This window comes from Colletotrichum costaricense, assembly GCF_030867565.1.
Source record: "Colletotrichum costaricense strain IMI 309622 chromosome Unknown Scaffold_1.1, whole genome shotgun sequence".
NCBI classification, from domain to species: Eukaryota; Fungi; Ascomycota; class Sordariomycetes; order Glomerellales; family Glomerellaceae; genus Colletotrichum; species Colletotrichum costaricense.
Window position 1 is genome coordinate 2,327,417 of NW_026848230.1, and position 16,162 is coordinate 2,343,578.

The following is a 16,162-nucleotide window of genomic DNA, read 5'->3' on the forward strand; positions in this document are numbered from 1 at the left end:
AGTGTTGTGTGTATATGCGCTGCGCTATGCATGCAGTACGCAGTGAGGTGATTTTTCGCTCAGGCAGAGGGGAAAATGCCAGGTACGTGCAGGCTGGTAGTGCGAGCGAAGCAGCTACCTTACCTAGAAACACCTTGGGCGGAAACTAAGGTCACCACCACACAGCAAAGACCACTTCTCTCGCGTGTAGGTGAGCTGCTAATGACGGGCCGAGAAACAGGGAAAGATTCGGCGGGTTGCGGTCCAGCGTTGTGGAAGCGAGTGGTGAAGAAGGAGGAAGTGGACTGGGAAGGGGGAATGTGGTGATGACGGCACGGTACGTCGCTGAGGGGCAGGGCAGGCGGATCAAGCAAGCTCAAGGATAGTGATCATGGTGTTGTTTCTGCCTCATGGGACACGAAGTGAGAGGAATTGGATGGAGGAGGGCTAGCTCGAGGGAGAAAGGCAAGAATTACTTACAATGACTGGAAATTGTCGACGAAGGCGGGATTGTAGGAAGACAAGAAAGATGGTAGAATGAACCTTTCTCCTCTCGTGGTGCTCTCAGAGTAGTTGCGGCCGGCGGCTACAGGCAAGGTGCGTTGAAAGAGAAAGAAATGGAGCAGAGGCGATGACTGCCTGGGGGAGCTTTGGTTTGCTGGGGTGGGTGGTGGTCTGCGGGTGCGGGTGCGGTGCGGGTGGGCAGACGGGAGACAGTGCTTCTTCGGGCGGCGAAGAAGGATCGTGAGGTTTGGAACCGAAGTGGTTTCGAGGACAGATGGGTGTGATGGCTGGTGGCTGATGGAGGGGAGCTTTGCGTTGAGGTATCTGTATGTTGGAGACGACGAAAGTCGAGGCGAAATGCCAGTTGAAGGTGAGAAGAGGAAGAGCAATGCACGGGGGGGTGAGAGGTTTGGTGAAGTTCAGGTTAGGTACCCAAGAGGTGGGAGAAGGAGGATGTTGTCACGCCGTTTAGAGAAACGCGAGGTGGGTTGGTTGGTGGGAAGGAGTGGTCGGTGGTGGAGACGTGGATTGAAGTAGGCAAGGTAAGGTAAGGTAAGGTATCCGTGAGGTACGAGGGAAGGCACGCCTGGCACGCCTGGCACGGCAGGGGAGAGGTAGGGAGGTACTTCGAAAGAGGGGCAGCAGCCCGCAGCCCGGGGTGGATTGTGCGTCTTGGTCTTGCTCTGTGGTCTTTTGCCTTTTGGGCTTGAGGCCTCGCGGACCACACGGCAGGGCAGACTAGCGCGCGCAGCTGGACGAGGAATGACGGAGTGCGTCCCAACTCCAGTCACTGGGACAAGGGGGGTGGCCTAGGTACCTACCTTACTTAGGTACTGACCTTACCTGAGCCTTGGGGTGCTGAAGTATGTACATCTCAGTACGGCACGAGGGGGAGGGGATATCAATGAAATAAAATAAAATAAAAATGCATCAGAAAATGCATACCTAGGCAAACGAACTGAAGCTATCGTCGCCATCCATGGCAAGATGTCTCAGTACCTTTTACTTCATCATTGCTACTTGCCGCGGCTACCTCAGTACGACTCTGCCAGGATACCACATCGCCATCAACTTCACGTTTGACAATTCTCCTCGGCCCACTATCAAGTTATGTTCAATTAGACGCCCCTCATGATAGATCTTGCACGGACTCTGGTTCCCGGCCTTCCTTCTCTTCATCCGCCTTCTTCGCGATACTCTCATTCTCAGTGTGACTGCCTAGTGCCTGAGTTGCTCGCAATTTAATGACTGGAGAGAGCACACGCTCAATACAATTTGGTGTCTACGGTGACAGTTCGAACGACGTTAAACAGGCAAGTCACTAGAGTATTCTCAGGCTTGTCAACACCATGGACTCCCGCAAGACTGCTTCCTCAAGGTTGTCGGGCCTATCCCACAAAGCAACAGACAAAGTACCTAAAGCGGCTCCCAGAAGTGGCAACAAGAGATCCCAGCTTGATCGTCTGAACCACACTCGAGATTGAACGTTGACCCGAACAGACAGTAAGATATCGAATGCCATGCAACTGTCCATACACAATGGAGACGACATTATTAAAGCAAGTGATGTAGTCCAGGACATGTCGCCGAGAACGTGAGGGTACACTACGGTTCTCGAAGGAGCAGACCACCCGGGATCCAGAGAGGGGCCGTGCTCAAGGTGCCGGAAAGTAGCTCAAGGTTGCGTGCGGTTCGGGAGAGAACCGCAGCACTTCATTACTGAAGAGCTTCCAAACTTTGGCATTGAGGGATGTTGCGTTGCAGAGCCAGATGGGTATGGTTTTGTCGAGTCTCGACGCAAGTCAAACTTGAGATGATCTACGCACGACACGCTGCTTTTGCTCGAGGCAGGTTGAAAGACAACAGAGCCGGACAACAACAGGTAATAAGTGATGAGCAGCCTGCAATGAACGAGCTCTGGTCCAAAGATACAGCATGCAGTCGCCCAGGAAAGCCGCGAGAAAGTACTCAAGTATCCATCCGTAAACAGTTCAAAGTAGGTAGGTAGGTACCTTACGTTTGGCACCCAACCCTGGGACTTGATCGACCAGGAAGGCGCCGCTACGCAGCAAAACACTAACGGCAGAATCAGCAACTCAAGTCGATAAATCTGCCCGCCCACAACGGGTAGAGAGCAGATCAAATGGATGTCTTTTTCTTCTGTGCTGTTGTCTATCTTCCGTTGACAAACCCATCGAGTCTACCTTGTTACAGAGTGCCTAATGTAGAGTCCAGGCTGAGTCCAGAGCTCTGGTGAGGTGGGGACCAAGCACCGGCGGGACACGCAGTTCGAATGGCTCCAGGTTAGCCTTTCATTGTCGTCCCCTCGTCGTCTCCAGACAAGGACCCGCTGCACCAGGCTTGCTCATGTGCTCATTTTGAGACGGGGAGGCAGGCGCTAAAACTCGGCAAGCGGAAGTCAAAAAAGCCAATGGATGTGTACGCAGTACCTCCCTGTCTGCTCTCCAGCTGTCAACCGGGCTTGCCTCAGTAAGGTACCTGCCGTGCTGTTTCCCAGCTGTCCAGGTCTTCCAAGCCAGCTACGAACATTTGAATACGTACTCTTCTGTCTTATTCTTCTCAATGGAAGCTAGGTACCTACCACCTAACATAGTGCCTACCTCAAGTACACATGTGTCTTCCGTCATGGTAAGGTAGGTGGCACAGTAAATACCATGGCCGTTCACTCGTTCTGCCTTGGCTGATTTTATACCTTCAAGTACTCTGTACCCGACGTGGTCAGCAAGTAACTTAAGGTAAGGTAGGCACGCACGCAGGCACATGGGGTAGTATGCATCTGCGTGCCTACCTGAAGAGAAACTTGGGTTCGGACTGGGCTTCCCATTTGCAAGGAAAAGCGAAAGAAAAGAATCAATACGATACGAATCTTTTCCACACATTCATCACAATCTTTAGAGTATTCACAACATCCCAATGGAACATTCGGTGCGGCTTTTGCAGACAAGCCCTAGCGGTGGAGGATGAAGAATCCAACGAGCATTTTACTTGCCTACTCACACGTACGGAGACTTTCCTTACCTAATAGGCCGGTAGTTTCTTTGAGACACCGTCGGACTGTCTGTAAGGTAGGTAGGGAGAGGTGATAGCAACTGCCCCTGCCTCCCCCAAGTACTATCGAGCCTATCTTGCCGTGTTGCCTTAGGTTGCTTGCCTACCTTACGGATACTTCCTCAATATCTACCGTTGAGATACCGAAGCAGTCAACTCCCTTTCATCTTCTCAGCCTCCATCATGACCATAACGCTTCCATCATGTACGTGCCACAAACCCCTCTCTTCCCGGCCCTCGAGGATTGCTCATCCCACATTTGCTACCGTACCTTGGACCAAAACGGGCCGTGTCCACTAATCCGCTGTCATTCGCTAGGGTACTGCCGGGTACCTTTGGCCAGCTGACCTGCTGGGTCTTCTACGTGTATCATCCTAGTACACGACGCGCGACAACTCGATGTGATTAAGGCACGCACTACCTTAGTATCTTGCGTAGCCGGCTACCAATGCGCCTCAAGACCAACCTGCTGAGCGGCCCCGATTCTGCAGGGTCCAATAGGCACTCGCACGGTTCTTCCAACCTGACTTCATTTTCTTCCGTGGCCCGCCACGCTCCCAATGGCCCTGCCCGCCTCCTAGACGCCGCACGAGAGGTTTTGATCGTTCGTTGCTTGAAGATTCGATGTTCACTATGAATCAACTAGATTTCTTAACAAGGCAGGGAACAACATATTCCCCTGGGTTAGCCATTCGTGGAAACGACATGTTACCTTTGACACAGCTGGACTCGAAGTGACAGCAACGCTTCCAGTTTGGAAGATCAAGACAGCGTCAAGACAACCGCAGAACCTTGCAGTTCATAATCGCCACATCCGACCGCCGATGGAGGTTTTTCTACCTGCAGGATGGCAGACTCATCTACATACCACCTTAGAATGCGTTTTCTCTACATCTCAAGCAGCTTGACGGCGAATTTGGCAGTAGCTAGTTGCCAGCATTGTGTCCAGCGATTCCAGGTCCAAGGGAACAAGTCTATGCTGCGGATGGCCTGGATTTGCAGAGTCCCCTGTTCTGACGGCGCTGTGGGTGGGCAAAGAGTTTTCACATCATGCTTTCTTTTATGTTGGGATTCGCCCGCCGCATATGTTCTGCACTCGAATGGAGTCCAGGACGCTCTGGTCGCCTCTGACAGTCTGTTCGGCCGTCTGGACATGCAAGAGCAGGGATGCAGTCACTGGGTTAAACCTCGCCGAGCTACGATGAGGAGGGGATGCCTGGATTGATGGGAAGGGATAAAGCTGGTGCTAGTCAATGGTCAGAGCTTCCGTGGCTTGCGGCTTGCCTTGGCGCGTGCCCTGCTGCGGGCGGCCAACAGCAGAGAAGGGGTGAGAGAAAAGGGGAAAGCAGAGGGATTTTGCGCATCTCACCGTCCATGGGATAGGCAAAGAGTCTCAGGGAAACCCAGATATGGACTTTTGGAACTTTCTCTCTCTCCAGAGTCCACGGAGACTCTTCATTTGTTGTGGCTCCGGGTTCCTGTGCTGCTGGATCCTCCCACTCCTCCTTGGATATTGCCTTGTCCCCTCTAGGGCCCAACCCCGCCAAAGAGACTTGTCCGAAAGGTCCTATGACGACGTTCCCATGTGTGGAGGAAACGGCCAAGTGCGGGGCAATGAGCCCAGCAGGAGTCGTGGTTGTGGCTCGCGTCTCGTTGAGGAGGGGCCGAGAGGGTGGAGCCTGGAGCTCGCCAATGTGAAGTTGGTGTTTCTCCAGGACCACAAAGTCGTTTACGAAGTATCGCAGCAACACTACATTAGCAAGACGGGCCAAGCACAGTACAGTAGTTGATGGAGGCACAGCATGACACCAATCCCCATGAGCGGATGCTCTTTGTGAACAACCAAGTGGAGTCATCGCACGAACCGGTTGCTATTGCCTGGGTCCGTCAACCCTTGGGCCGTGACAGCATAGTAGGATCTGCCTCCTGGTTCTGTGGCTTCCCTTGCCGGAATCGAGATGTGAGAACCGCTAGGTAGGGCCTTGCAAGCGACGTTGTCAGCTACAAGTCGACGATGAAGTTGGACGACAACGACAGCCAAAATGGCCGCACTGGATCGACAAGGGTTGGATTTGCACGGAGTGCGAGACCCAGAAGGGGCCATCAAAGCCATTGACTTTGGACGGGCATGGCTTTCATTCGTTCAACTACTTGGCGGTTGCCGCAGTCGAGCCAACACAGATTTAGTTTCGTCCAACGTCTATCTGATTGTCGCGAGCACATCGGCATTAGTACGCTACGGCTGCAAGCCACCACAACCAGCTTGGTGAGCAGATGCGCTGTCACTCTTTTTAACATCCGATCATGCCAAGCGGGCAATTATAGTTGGATGTGTTATTTCCTGATGATGCCCACAGCGATGCAGTAATTGAGGTAATGACAGCTGGTCTAGTTGCGAATGCCTCATGTTGATGAAAGACTCCTACGTCATTGCACGGTCCAAGCTCCCGGCCCTGGTTTGGGGCTTGGGCTTCAACGAGGTAGGACGTGCGCCCAAAGTTTGCGGCAGCATAACAATGGCAGTCCGCAGTACGAAGTATCCGTAGTAAGGTGAGGTACTACGCAGTAAGGTACGGAGAGTCGAGAAAGGAGCACCCCGTACTCGATACTGGCTGGATAGGCAAGCTTGTTGAATCATGCAGCCAGGAAGCGCATGGGTTCTTGAGCCTCTTGACCAACATACTGGATCCAGCAAGCAACGGCGGGTCTATTTTTGTCGGCTGGCCTGCTTTTCTGGTAACTTGGAGGCAACTTGGGGTGCCTGGGAATTGTGATTTGGTGGTTACGACTCGCTGGCGCCTTTCCGGGACTCCAGCAAGGGGCCTGGGATGTGTTCTCGTCACGCCGTCACTTTGGCTCAAGGGCCCTTGTCCACGTGCTCCATATAATCGCGTGTTGCTGCCATGCTGTATCCGTAACCTGTAAGGCAGGATTCGATGATGGATCATTACCTAAGCTTTCGATGCATGTGACATGCTTCACTTTCCTGCGTAATTAGGTACTCGGTACGGAGTGCTAGAATGACGGGTAAGGTTACAAGTAGGTAGGCCAGCCGCCAGCAGCGGACTGTCTATCATCCAATGGCAGCCCAGGGCCAGAGCTCAACGGCGGGAAGGACTAAAGGAGGGGCTCGCAAAAACAAAATTCGGTACCTAGGTACCTTCCATCCTATGGATGCAAAACTTATGAGGAAAGAATGGAACTTACCTAAGGGACTTGACTCTGGAAAGAAATAATCACATCACGGCTCGAGAGTCACGAGGAAGCGTGTCCGTACACTCTCACGACACTCTCACGACTCCGTACCTCACCGTACGAAGAGAGAACCCTCACCTGCGGACTACGGGCTTGCACCTCACCTCACCTCACCTCAGGTGCAGTGGGCTGGCTGGTCCCTTGTGGAGGAAAGAGGAGGAGAGCGTAGTGGGCTGTGGGAACTGTTAGCAATGGTACCTCTCTAGCAGACCCCGTCCTGCGGCGCAGCCCCCCAGGGTTCGGTCTGTCTTTTTCTGGATACAAACAGGTCTCATGACCTTTCTCATGCGACGCTAATGATGGATTTTAGGTTCACCTGGACCACCAGAGGGTCAGCAGCATCTGATCATTTTTCTTTATTCTTTGCCTGGCACTCTAGGCGCATCTGGCCCCAGCTCATGCTCCTGCTCCTGCTCCTGAGGTACTCTCCTCTTTGCTGGGTATTCCCCTCCCACCCCGGTGTCAATGGTCATAATATTCAGTCCGGCGTTTCTAGCGAGGCAAGCTCGACACGACGAGCCGCAAGGGGCATTCCCCCTTGGATCGTGGCAGGTTTTATTGGCAACCACGGCCGCCGAACAGGAGCTGTATCGGTATCGTACCACGCAACGGGGAGCCTCAATAATCAGGGGACACATCTAAACCGGCCGGCACGCACGCAGCTTCCCAGGATTCAGGAAAAGGAGACTACCTAGACATTGTGAACCCACCCATGCGGGCAGCGACTCACTGTGAGACTTCTGAGTTCTCACAATTACACACACCACCCAGAAGCCGGCCAAAGGTATCTGGGTTCTTGTTACCACCTCAGCCATTGAAGCTTTACTTTGAATCAACCCAGCACAGGTTGTCAACGTCGTCAGCTTCCCTCACCAAGGGGTTCGTGTGTCTGAAGCTCCTGCTCGAGTCTCCATCGGCTCACTGCACCGTCTCCAAACAGGGCCTGAGAATCGGACAAAATCTGCTACAGCAACCATGCGCCCAGCTGTTTTTCTTCGTCATCGAATGCGCAGCCTCCCATCCAGCAATGTCCACCACCCACCACACGTACGCACACCTCACACACCAGCGGTGACCCTCTTCCGTCCCGGCATCCAGTCTGCAGCCCGGTGCCCTGTCTCTGCCGAAATGAAACCTCCGAAGGAACGGGCGACGCGGACATACGGACTAGTGACCACACGATTGACAAAAGCGCGGACGGGAGGGGGGGGGGGGGGGTTTAGCCTCACATAAGCCGCAATGTGCCAAAAATTTTGCGCTGTCTTCTCTCTATGTCGCTCGCCCTGAAGGCTTTTTGGGCTGACGAGGTCAGTTCTACAACATGCCTCGCCATCGCCAGTCAAGTATACCAGCAAGTCCTGGCACACTGCTCTCGGGTAACGCGACGTACCTTGTCTCTTCGCTGGCCTGGCCTTCCATACGGCATGAAGCATCATATTGAAAAGCTGTGGGCTGGCCTGACTAATACAACCCTTCTCAGTCGCCGTGGGCGCTGGCTTGTCCCTGCAGCCGTGTCGTCGCTGCCCGGATTGGTCGGCCGATCTGGCCAATATTGTTGCCCGCCTCCGTCGAAAGAATCCGCCCCTACGGTGCGTTATTAACTGGCAACCACGAGCTCCCGTCGTCGCCCTCAAAGTCACATTCGGGTTCTCTGCGACTGGCTGATCATCGTTCGGCTACCACGGCTGGTCCGCCACCGACGCCGACTCGACCTTTGCGTTGGGTTGCCCACTTACCTTATACGTCCGATCCGATACCCTCTTCCGACCACGTGAGCCTCAAGATTTGGATTGCCTACTGCGTCCGCGTCTGCGTCTGCGTCTCTGGGAGTACACAGCTTCAATATACGGCAGTAGAGAGGCGCGCTCCGGGTCACGGACTTGTTTGACTTGCATTTAATGTCCTGCAGGCCATCTTTGGGGGAGAAGGAGTTCCATTCCTGTTGGTTGAGATGCACAGACAGAGCTTGTCGTTGGACTAAGACGTGTGCGAGTTCCCATGTCGGCCCCCTGCCACGCATCCGTTGACTGGCCTGCCAGGGCCTCCTCTGAATTCCTGAGCCGAGCGGTAATGCACTACATCTCGTCACCGCATCCCTTTCGCGGCAGCCGCATGGCTTCCAGACCTCCTGGCCATAGCATTCCAACCATCCCGCCGCCAACCTACTTAGCCTCCATCGGGAAGGGCACAGGGGCATGGGTTGAAGACGTTGCTCATGGGATGGCGCACTCAACGGACGGCAAGCGGTCCATGAAAGCCGCTCGTCGTTCGCGTGGCTGAACTCCAACGTGGCATTCTGCCGTAAAACTCAGAATTCCCGATGAAACCCTTCCAAATTACCCGTTGGAGAAAGAAAAGATATATGACAAAAGTGAAGCACGTCGATACTACAGAGTTCCAGGCATTGCAACTCAACAGGCTTCAGGTCAACGCTTGCTATCTCCGGCCTGGCCCGGTACTGCGAAATCCCACGACCGAAGCAACCGCGCAACGTACTTTTACCGTCACACGGTCGATAGATGGTGGGTCCTCAAACACTCCAAAGGACAATCTTGCGCCACAGAAAGGCCAGCCTACTGCAAGAGAGAAGGCATGTTGTCCCGTGGGCGATGTTATTCCTGCTTCCTCTCGTCACACCCTTTCTCGGTTGCGAGTGGAGAGATGTCAGTGCATCCCGACCCAACTAGCTACTTGCCGCACAGACATGAACTTGGTCAAAGCAATTTTTGCGGCTCTCACCATTGGATGGATCGTCACCAGACCTCATCCCTCAACCATGGATATGCCAAGTTGCAACGGCCGCCTGCAGCCGCAAGGGAAATCGCTGGGGTTGAGACCGCTTGGTGTGCCGAACAGTCGAATCATGCCTGGTCTTTTCGACTTCTTACCCACAAATTCTGGCCCGAATTCTCATCGGTGAGGGCCCCGGGGAAGCATCAGAGACCCATCTCGAGCGGCCGGCTAGTTACCAGGGCTGCCCGTGCCAATGGATGGGCTACAAATGCTGCCAAATGATCTGCCATTACAAACATTACACGCAAAGGTCCGATAACTTTGCTGTCGACAACATGTGACATGGAAAGATTGACCTTGATTCGAGATACCATCATACCGGTAATCTCTAGATTGAGACATTCAGTATGCAGCTCAGCTCTGGGTCACTCGCTTTAAGGCGAACGTCTTTTAATCCTTGGGGCTGTCGGTGCCAAACAAGTTCAAAGCAGCAAAACAGTGGCTCAAAGGTCGGCAAGTTTCGAGTCTTGGACTGTTTCAATACACCTTGGGCTCGCATGCTACCAATAATGGCGAGCTGCAAGTTCTAACAAACTTGTGGCTGGACTAAGGTCTTGAGATCCCTTGACGTATCTCCGACAGCCACCGAGCTATTTCGGTGTGTGTACTCCATGCACAAAGCCCGGATCATTCGGCGGCTGCTGCTTTCTCACCGACCGCCGCTAGTAAGGTGTGCGAACGCGTATCAGACGGAACGGTGCTATTCTGACAGCATGCGTCAAATGTAACTCTTCTGTAATTGTGCACGAGGCAGGACGTATTGCTGAGTGGGCCCTGCGATGCGACGGTCACTTTGATAACCTTTGGTCTTTACAGAAGAAGAGCAAGTCGTCTGCAGCATTTGCCGGGCAGTGTCTTTGCTCGGCAAGATCGCCAACCAGACGCCCGTCCTAAATCCCGCTTCGGCCAGATTTGCATGGGCATCTGTAAGTTTGCCTTGCCGTATTAGGTCCATGGTCTTCAGCCAGGTACGTGCATGTTCACTAACTATTGAAAATTTTATCACAACTGATGGCGGCCAAGATGTTGAGGATGTACACACCAACTCGACATTGTAGCAATGCAGCAACCTCCAATGGCTCATCATCTGACGGCGATTCCAAGGCGCCTCCCTCTCTCATCTCGGATTGCCATCATCGTTGACATGGGCTTGCGTATTACACGCACGAGACCCGGCATTGGCTCGCATCGTACGACACGTCGATGATCTTGTCCCTGACGAAGCATCTTGCAGAAACCAACCTGGTTTTGTTCGTGACAGATTCTCGGAGAGATCGCCAGTCCGGCCATGGGTCACAGCCAGCCAGCCCGCCACCGCAAGATCAGCTACCGGTCTGCTTGGGGAACACCTGAAGCAATCCATCTTCAATGGGTGCCTGCGAGTTGCTGTGCCTCACCTCTTTCGAGCGACCTGCATGCTGAGCTAAACCCGTATCACCACCCTCCAACCTCAACCTTGCAACGGCACGCTACATGGATGATGGCGGCATGGTTGGTCTGCTCTGGTGTTCAGAGATGTTGTGCTGCAGAGCTTTGTGTCACAACCACAGAGATGTTTCATTCACCTGCATCATCGAGTTGCCTCGGACGCCTCGCTGCAGGACACCGTCAGCCTTTCCGGAAAGCAGCTGTAGCGCCCCGTCCAGATGGTGCCAGTGACTCGTACCGATGGCATCCTGTTTCACTCGATGTGAAATCTTCAGCTCTTTTCTCCCAACGGCCTCAATTATTCTCGGTTCTCGCACGACGACCAGGTCTTCGTTCTAGACTTATGGCCGGTTGTTTCTCTGCCAAACAACGGCGAGACCTCTGATGCGAGCGTCGTCAGGCGCGCCATGCTTGTTGTTGCGATATGAGGACCAAAGACCAGCCCATATCGCTAGTCTGGGAGACAGAGAAGTCAGCCGGCGGCTCCCTTGACTGAATGAGATCGTTCCACGTGCTTTGAGGACTCTCCTGTCGCCGCCATCGCCGCCTCCGAGCCGCGTCTTGTCGTGGCACCTCACGGCAAGCCTTCTTACGCACGCCGCCGGTCTAAGGGCGCATCTCCCGCCCAACAGGATCGGCAGGAGGCGGATCCCGAGTTCAAAGCAGCCTCTTTGTTTTTTTTTGTTTTTTTTTGGTCTCCCTCTCTGTCTCTCTTTCATCCGCCGATGACGGACAGGTTCTGCAGGCCCCGGACCGCGAATGACACCAATTTTGACAGCGCAACATGTTTCAACGCCTGCATGTCTGAACGCCAGGAAAATTTTCTGTCGGTGCGCAAACGTTGACCGGCCTCTCACCGACGGGTTCTCGAGAGGGTTGTGGCGCGGTGAGATGAGACTGTCGAAGAAACTTTTTTTTCTTTTCCTTTTCTCCGGCTTCCCAACAAAAATTTCTTCTTCACTCTTTCTTCACCGCCTGATTGTTTGACCGAATTTTTCGATTCTCCTGAACGAGACAACAGCCACCCGACCAAAGGTGTGCCACGGCGCAGGTACGGGGTTTTTGATTTGCGGTGTTTCCAAGACAAGTGTCTGGCTAGAGTGTTGAAGCGAGTGGCCCTCTTTCTACTCACAGAAAGTCGTAGATTTCTTTTTCACGTTTTGCTACATTGCTAGGATTCTACAAATCCGTCTACGTCGTATATGCCGATTGGGATATAGATCAATGTCTCGTTGACTTGCCAAGAGAAGACGGACGCCCCCAAACGTGCTCGACTCTCTTCACTCAAGCGGGATCCAGGGGTCTGAGGTGGGCGTGGGGGGGCCCAGGGACACTGATTCGGCCCGGCAGAGTCTTGCCCCAACCCGTCCCTGGCCGGGAGTCGTCGGAGGTTTTCCTCGTCGACGGTTCACCTTCTTGTTTCGGGCCGGCCCGCGGAGGGGTCTGGGGCTTTATGGGTAGGTTTTTTGATAAGACCCTGCGGTGGTGCCCATTTCAGGGCCTCCGAGTGTCGTTTACACGCTGCGGCTTATGACTCACGAGGGAAGTGTTGTGGAGTAAGTAAATACGCTTCACTCCCGGGTTTGCGCTGTCCGTCTTCCGTGTAAGCGTCGGGGAGCTGTGAGGTGCTTTCCGGTTTGTTGGAATCCCCCCTTGTCATCGAGATGTCGTGCGTTGACACTCGATGCTGTAAGCCCTTTCCTATCTGGAACCTTCCGTAAAGGGAAGGTGAGGATTTCGGAACGATATGTCCTTCATGTCTTGTGGGTTTGCCCTGAGTGTAGTCCCTAATCTCTGGTGGCGATGAGTATGAGCCGCACCCTGAGATAGACCACGATGCATATATGTAGCCATACGTAGATCCTTCACGATGAGAGAGACAAAGCATGATACTATTACAAAGAACTATATGATCTCTTACGGATGAAGTACCAGCTTTGTCCACCTTTGCCGCCTCGAGGTTACGATACGTATGTTTGTTAAGTACAATAAGGCGACGGGCGAGATAGGGTCCAAACATACCTTTTTACTGGACACTATCCTCTCCAGCATTCGTAGATCGCGGTACCCCCCGCTCATTTTAACAAGCTTTTTGTCGGTTTGTCATGTTCGAACAACTTGTCACTAATCATTCCTATTTGATTTATGGGAGCAATTGCGAACAACAGTTGATTGCTGGTTCGTTCCCCGTGGTATGTTCCATTCTGATCCCAACCCGTTCTAGTTGGTGGAAAACAGCTCGTCGGCGCAACTGAAGCCAAAGGCATGTAACAATCCACTTGGTCTTCCAGGCTTCGACTCCGGGAGTCGTTTCTTGTCTGGCGGGCCGTTGTCGAAGCTGTGACTCCCTTCCGTGACCTCTTGTACGATCTAGTATGGATATATATATATAGGCCGCGTTTGCACATCTGGATGTAGTATCGGCACTGTCGTGCTCAGTTGTCAGAAGACGGACTCTGGGCATATCTCGGCCTCGGGGTTAGTGGCCACGTATAGCGAGAGGCGAAGCAATGTATCAGTCGTGGCATAGGCTCAATTTCACCTAAACCGCTCAGCATCGTATAGTTCTAGTCGTTGATTGTTCACAAGGGGGTCTGTAGAAGAAGATGGTCGTTCGTGATGGTTCAAGCTGGTCCTGATATGACCCGGATCTAGGCTTTATTTTCTGGATAGTTACTAACTCTAAAGCATAACAGGCGAGGCGGACCTACGCCGGAAATCGACATGTGTCCAAACTGCGAGTTTGTGATTCGCGGAGCACGATGTTATCATTGCGTGGTGATCCCTTCGTGATGAGACTGTTTACGTAGCGGGCATTTATATATGGAGCGAACGCCTCTGGAGAAGAACAATGGGAGGTCTTTTCATGAGCCATATTGTCAACTGCTCGGTAAACATAGTAGGCCCTGAGCTCTGCAGGCTTCTTTAGCTTTCGGCCACTACAGGAAAGTACTGAAAGAGGTATGATTAAGTCTATCACTGGTTCCCTTTTACCACCAGGACGACTAGGTTTTCAGGATGGAAGGTCCAACCTGTGGGCAGCACCTTTTGTTTACTGCGCTAGAAACGGCCCACGTTCTGGAAGCGGTGAACTCATGACGTTTAATCAATAATAGAGACTATCTAGTAATTGCGTCAGTCGCCCCCCCCCCCCCCCTTCGCTAGGAACGATCTGAATTATATTCCATATGGAATTCACTTATGGAAGAATCGAGAGGACAGTGGTAGTGTGTTGATATCTAAAGAGGCGGTCCTCTTGATCACAATGTGATCGACGTAAACACGTGGAACCCGTTCCCGTATGACCGAGAAGGACTGAACTCTCTGATTTTGCTACCCTGAAGATGGAGACTCACTTGGGGAGTCTGTGGAGTTGTATAGCAAGAGCACCTACAGCCTCTCTTTGTATAATTATTGCGCCACAAAATATCTCCCCAGAATTCAATGCCGAGCCGCCTGAAGCCGTAGTAAATAATATTTGATACTACATTAGCATCTGGCCTATAATAGTAGGAGGTAGTTAAGACAAAAGCGTGTATAGCGTTGGAGAAAGGGGAACCAGGCAGCTCCCTTGCTTATAAATGTTTTAGATAGATATAACTCAACATAACTTTTCTCGACTTTTGTACTTGTCTAATCGATGAAGGCACATGTCCAAGAAATTTAGCAACGCAATGTACGCTATTATAGATTCGTGTAGTTGTATACGAGAGGCGGCTCACGCATACGAACAGCATAGCGATGTTTGGCATACTATAGCCTCTTCCGCAGAAGCTTCTTGCACCATAACAGATACTCTAGTGAATGTTGCCATGGTATACCTAATTAACCTACGTATAGTAAACACTAGTAAAGGAAAACTACGAGGAGGCCGTTATTATAGTACGTAGAGGAAACGAATTGGGATCGAAGTAGTACCTTGGTTTCGAGACTTTCACGACTTGAAGCCGCTTACAACACCCAAACTATTGAACTCATCAGTAAAGATGCAAGGGGCTTACTTGGAATGAAGGAAAGTATAGGACAGGGTGTATTTCACCTAAGAAACAGTTCCTTGATGACCACCAGTACGACCGCCGCGATCCGTCGACGGTATAGACGTCTTCCTTGCCAGAAAGCAGCCCTTTAGTGCACACGCCCAATACAAGACTAATATATAAGTCAAGTGACAAACCCCTCGGAGTCATTGGCGTAATACAATCAAAATATCCGGGTCAAAATACTATCTCTTATGACGCCATGACGCAAGACGAAAGCACTCACCTAAGAACAAAAGAAGAGTTCACCACCGGTGTGGCTACATCTCTTGGTGCTCATGCTGGGAACTTTTCTGGGGCGCTCATGCTGGGATCCGAACTCGGGTACTCGTATACGCTAAGCCTGTCGTCGAGTAGGCTGGTTGGCGATTTTAATTGTCGACCTTAAACCATTCCACCACCCAGCCAGTTTGACCTGACCCGCCGACCTAGACGGGCGCCTGCTGGCTGGTGACGGAAATGAGAGGGGATATATAGGTTCCTTTCCGTGGGTGTTCATCGGATGAAGGTCTGGTACGTACTGTATGTATTGATGTAGGGCTAGCCAGCACCTGCCTGCCTGCTTTGCACTCATGGTCATGGATACGCGACAATCTCTGGTCCTCGTGCTCAAGAGTGAGGATGAGTTCGTGTCAATGTTCTTCGTCAAGGAACGAGAATCTTCTCTGTCTACTTATCGCCAACTTTTACTGTGACTTCCAGCTCTAGGAGAGATTATTCCATGTACTATCCTCTCTCCACGCTGAAACCAAAGAAGCTACCAGGATTCCTCGAATCTTTGCTCTCATTTGCAGCCCCAGCATCCCTGTGTTAAGCAGACAAACCGGTAAGCCCGAAGTCAGTGGTGACAATTGGACTTTTCGGGACGCGGAAAATGGACAGAGACCGAAGAGTCTGCGAAAAGAAGGCTCAAATAAAGGGAATAAAGTAGACTATAGCCATGCCGCCAATGTCAAACCCATGCGCCACAGAATCCTCAGTGCTATAATTATACACCTGCGATCCGAATCACCCGATTCATACAATCTTCAGCCATTCTGGATGAACCAACCCGGTTCGTCCATACCATAGGTCCATGCCATAGCCTCAGGAACGAC

At 52.3% G+C, this 16,162-nt stretch overlaps 2 protein-coding genes across 2 annotated transcripts; both read right to left on the bottom strand.

Moving 5' to 3' along the window:
- Window positions 1-4,802: 4,802 nt before the first annotated feature.
- Window positions 4,803-5,665, bottom strand: CCOS01_00832 (uncharacterized protein; the record flags this gene model as incomplete). Its single annotated transcript, XM_060449028.1, has 2 exons — window positions 4,803-5,306; window positions 5,414-5,665. The coding sequence occupies 2 exons, from the start codon at window positions 5,663-5,665 to the stop codon at window positions 4,803-4,805; spliced, it is 756 nt and encodes a 251-aa protein (XP_060320466.1).
- A 2,200-nt stretch (window positions 5,666-7,865) lies between these two features.
- CCOS01_00833 (uncharacterized protein) lies at window positions 7,866-9,004 on the bottom strand (the record flags this gene model as incomplete). The annotated part of the gene is made up of 4 exons (XM_060449029.1): window positions 7,866-7,974; window positions 8,037-8,106; window positions 8,198-8,391; window positions 8,544-9,004. The coding sequence occupies 4 exons, from the start codon at window positions 9,002-9,004 to the stop codon at window positions 7,866-7,868; spliced, it is 834 nt and encodes a 277-aa protein (XP_060320467.1).
- Between the last annotated feature and the right edge of the window lie 7,158 nt (window positions 9,005-16,162).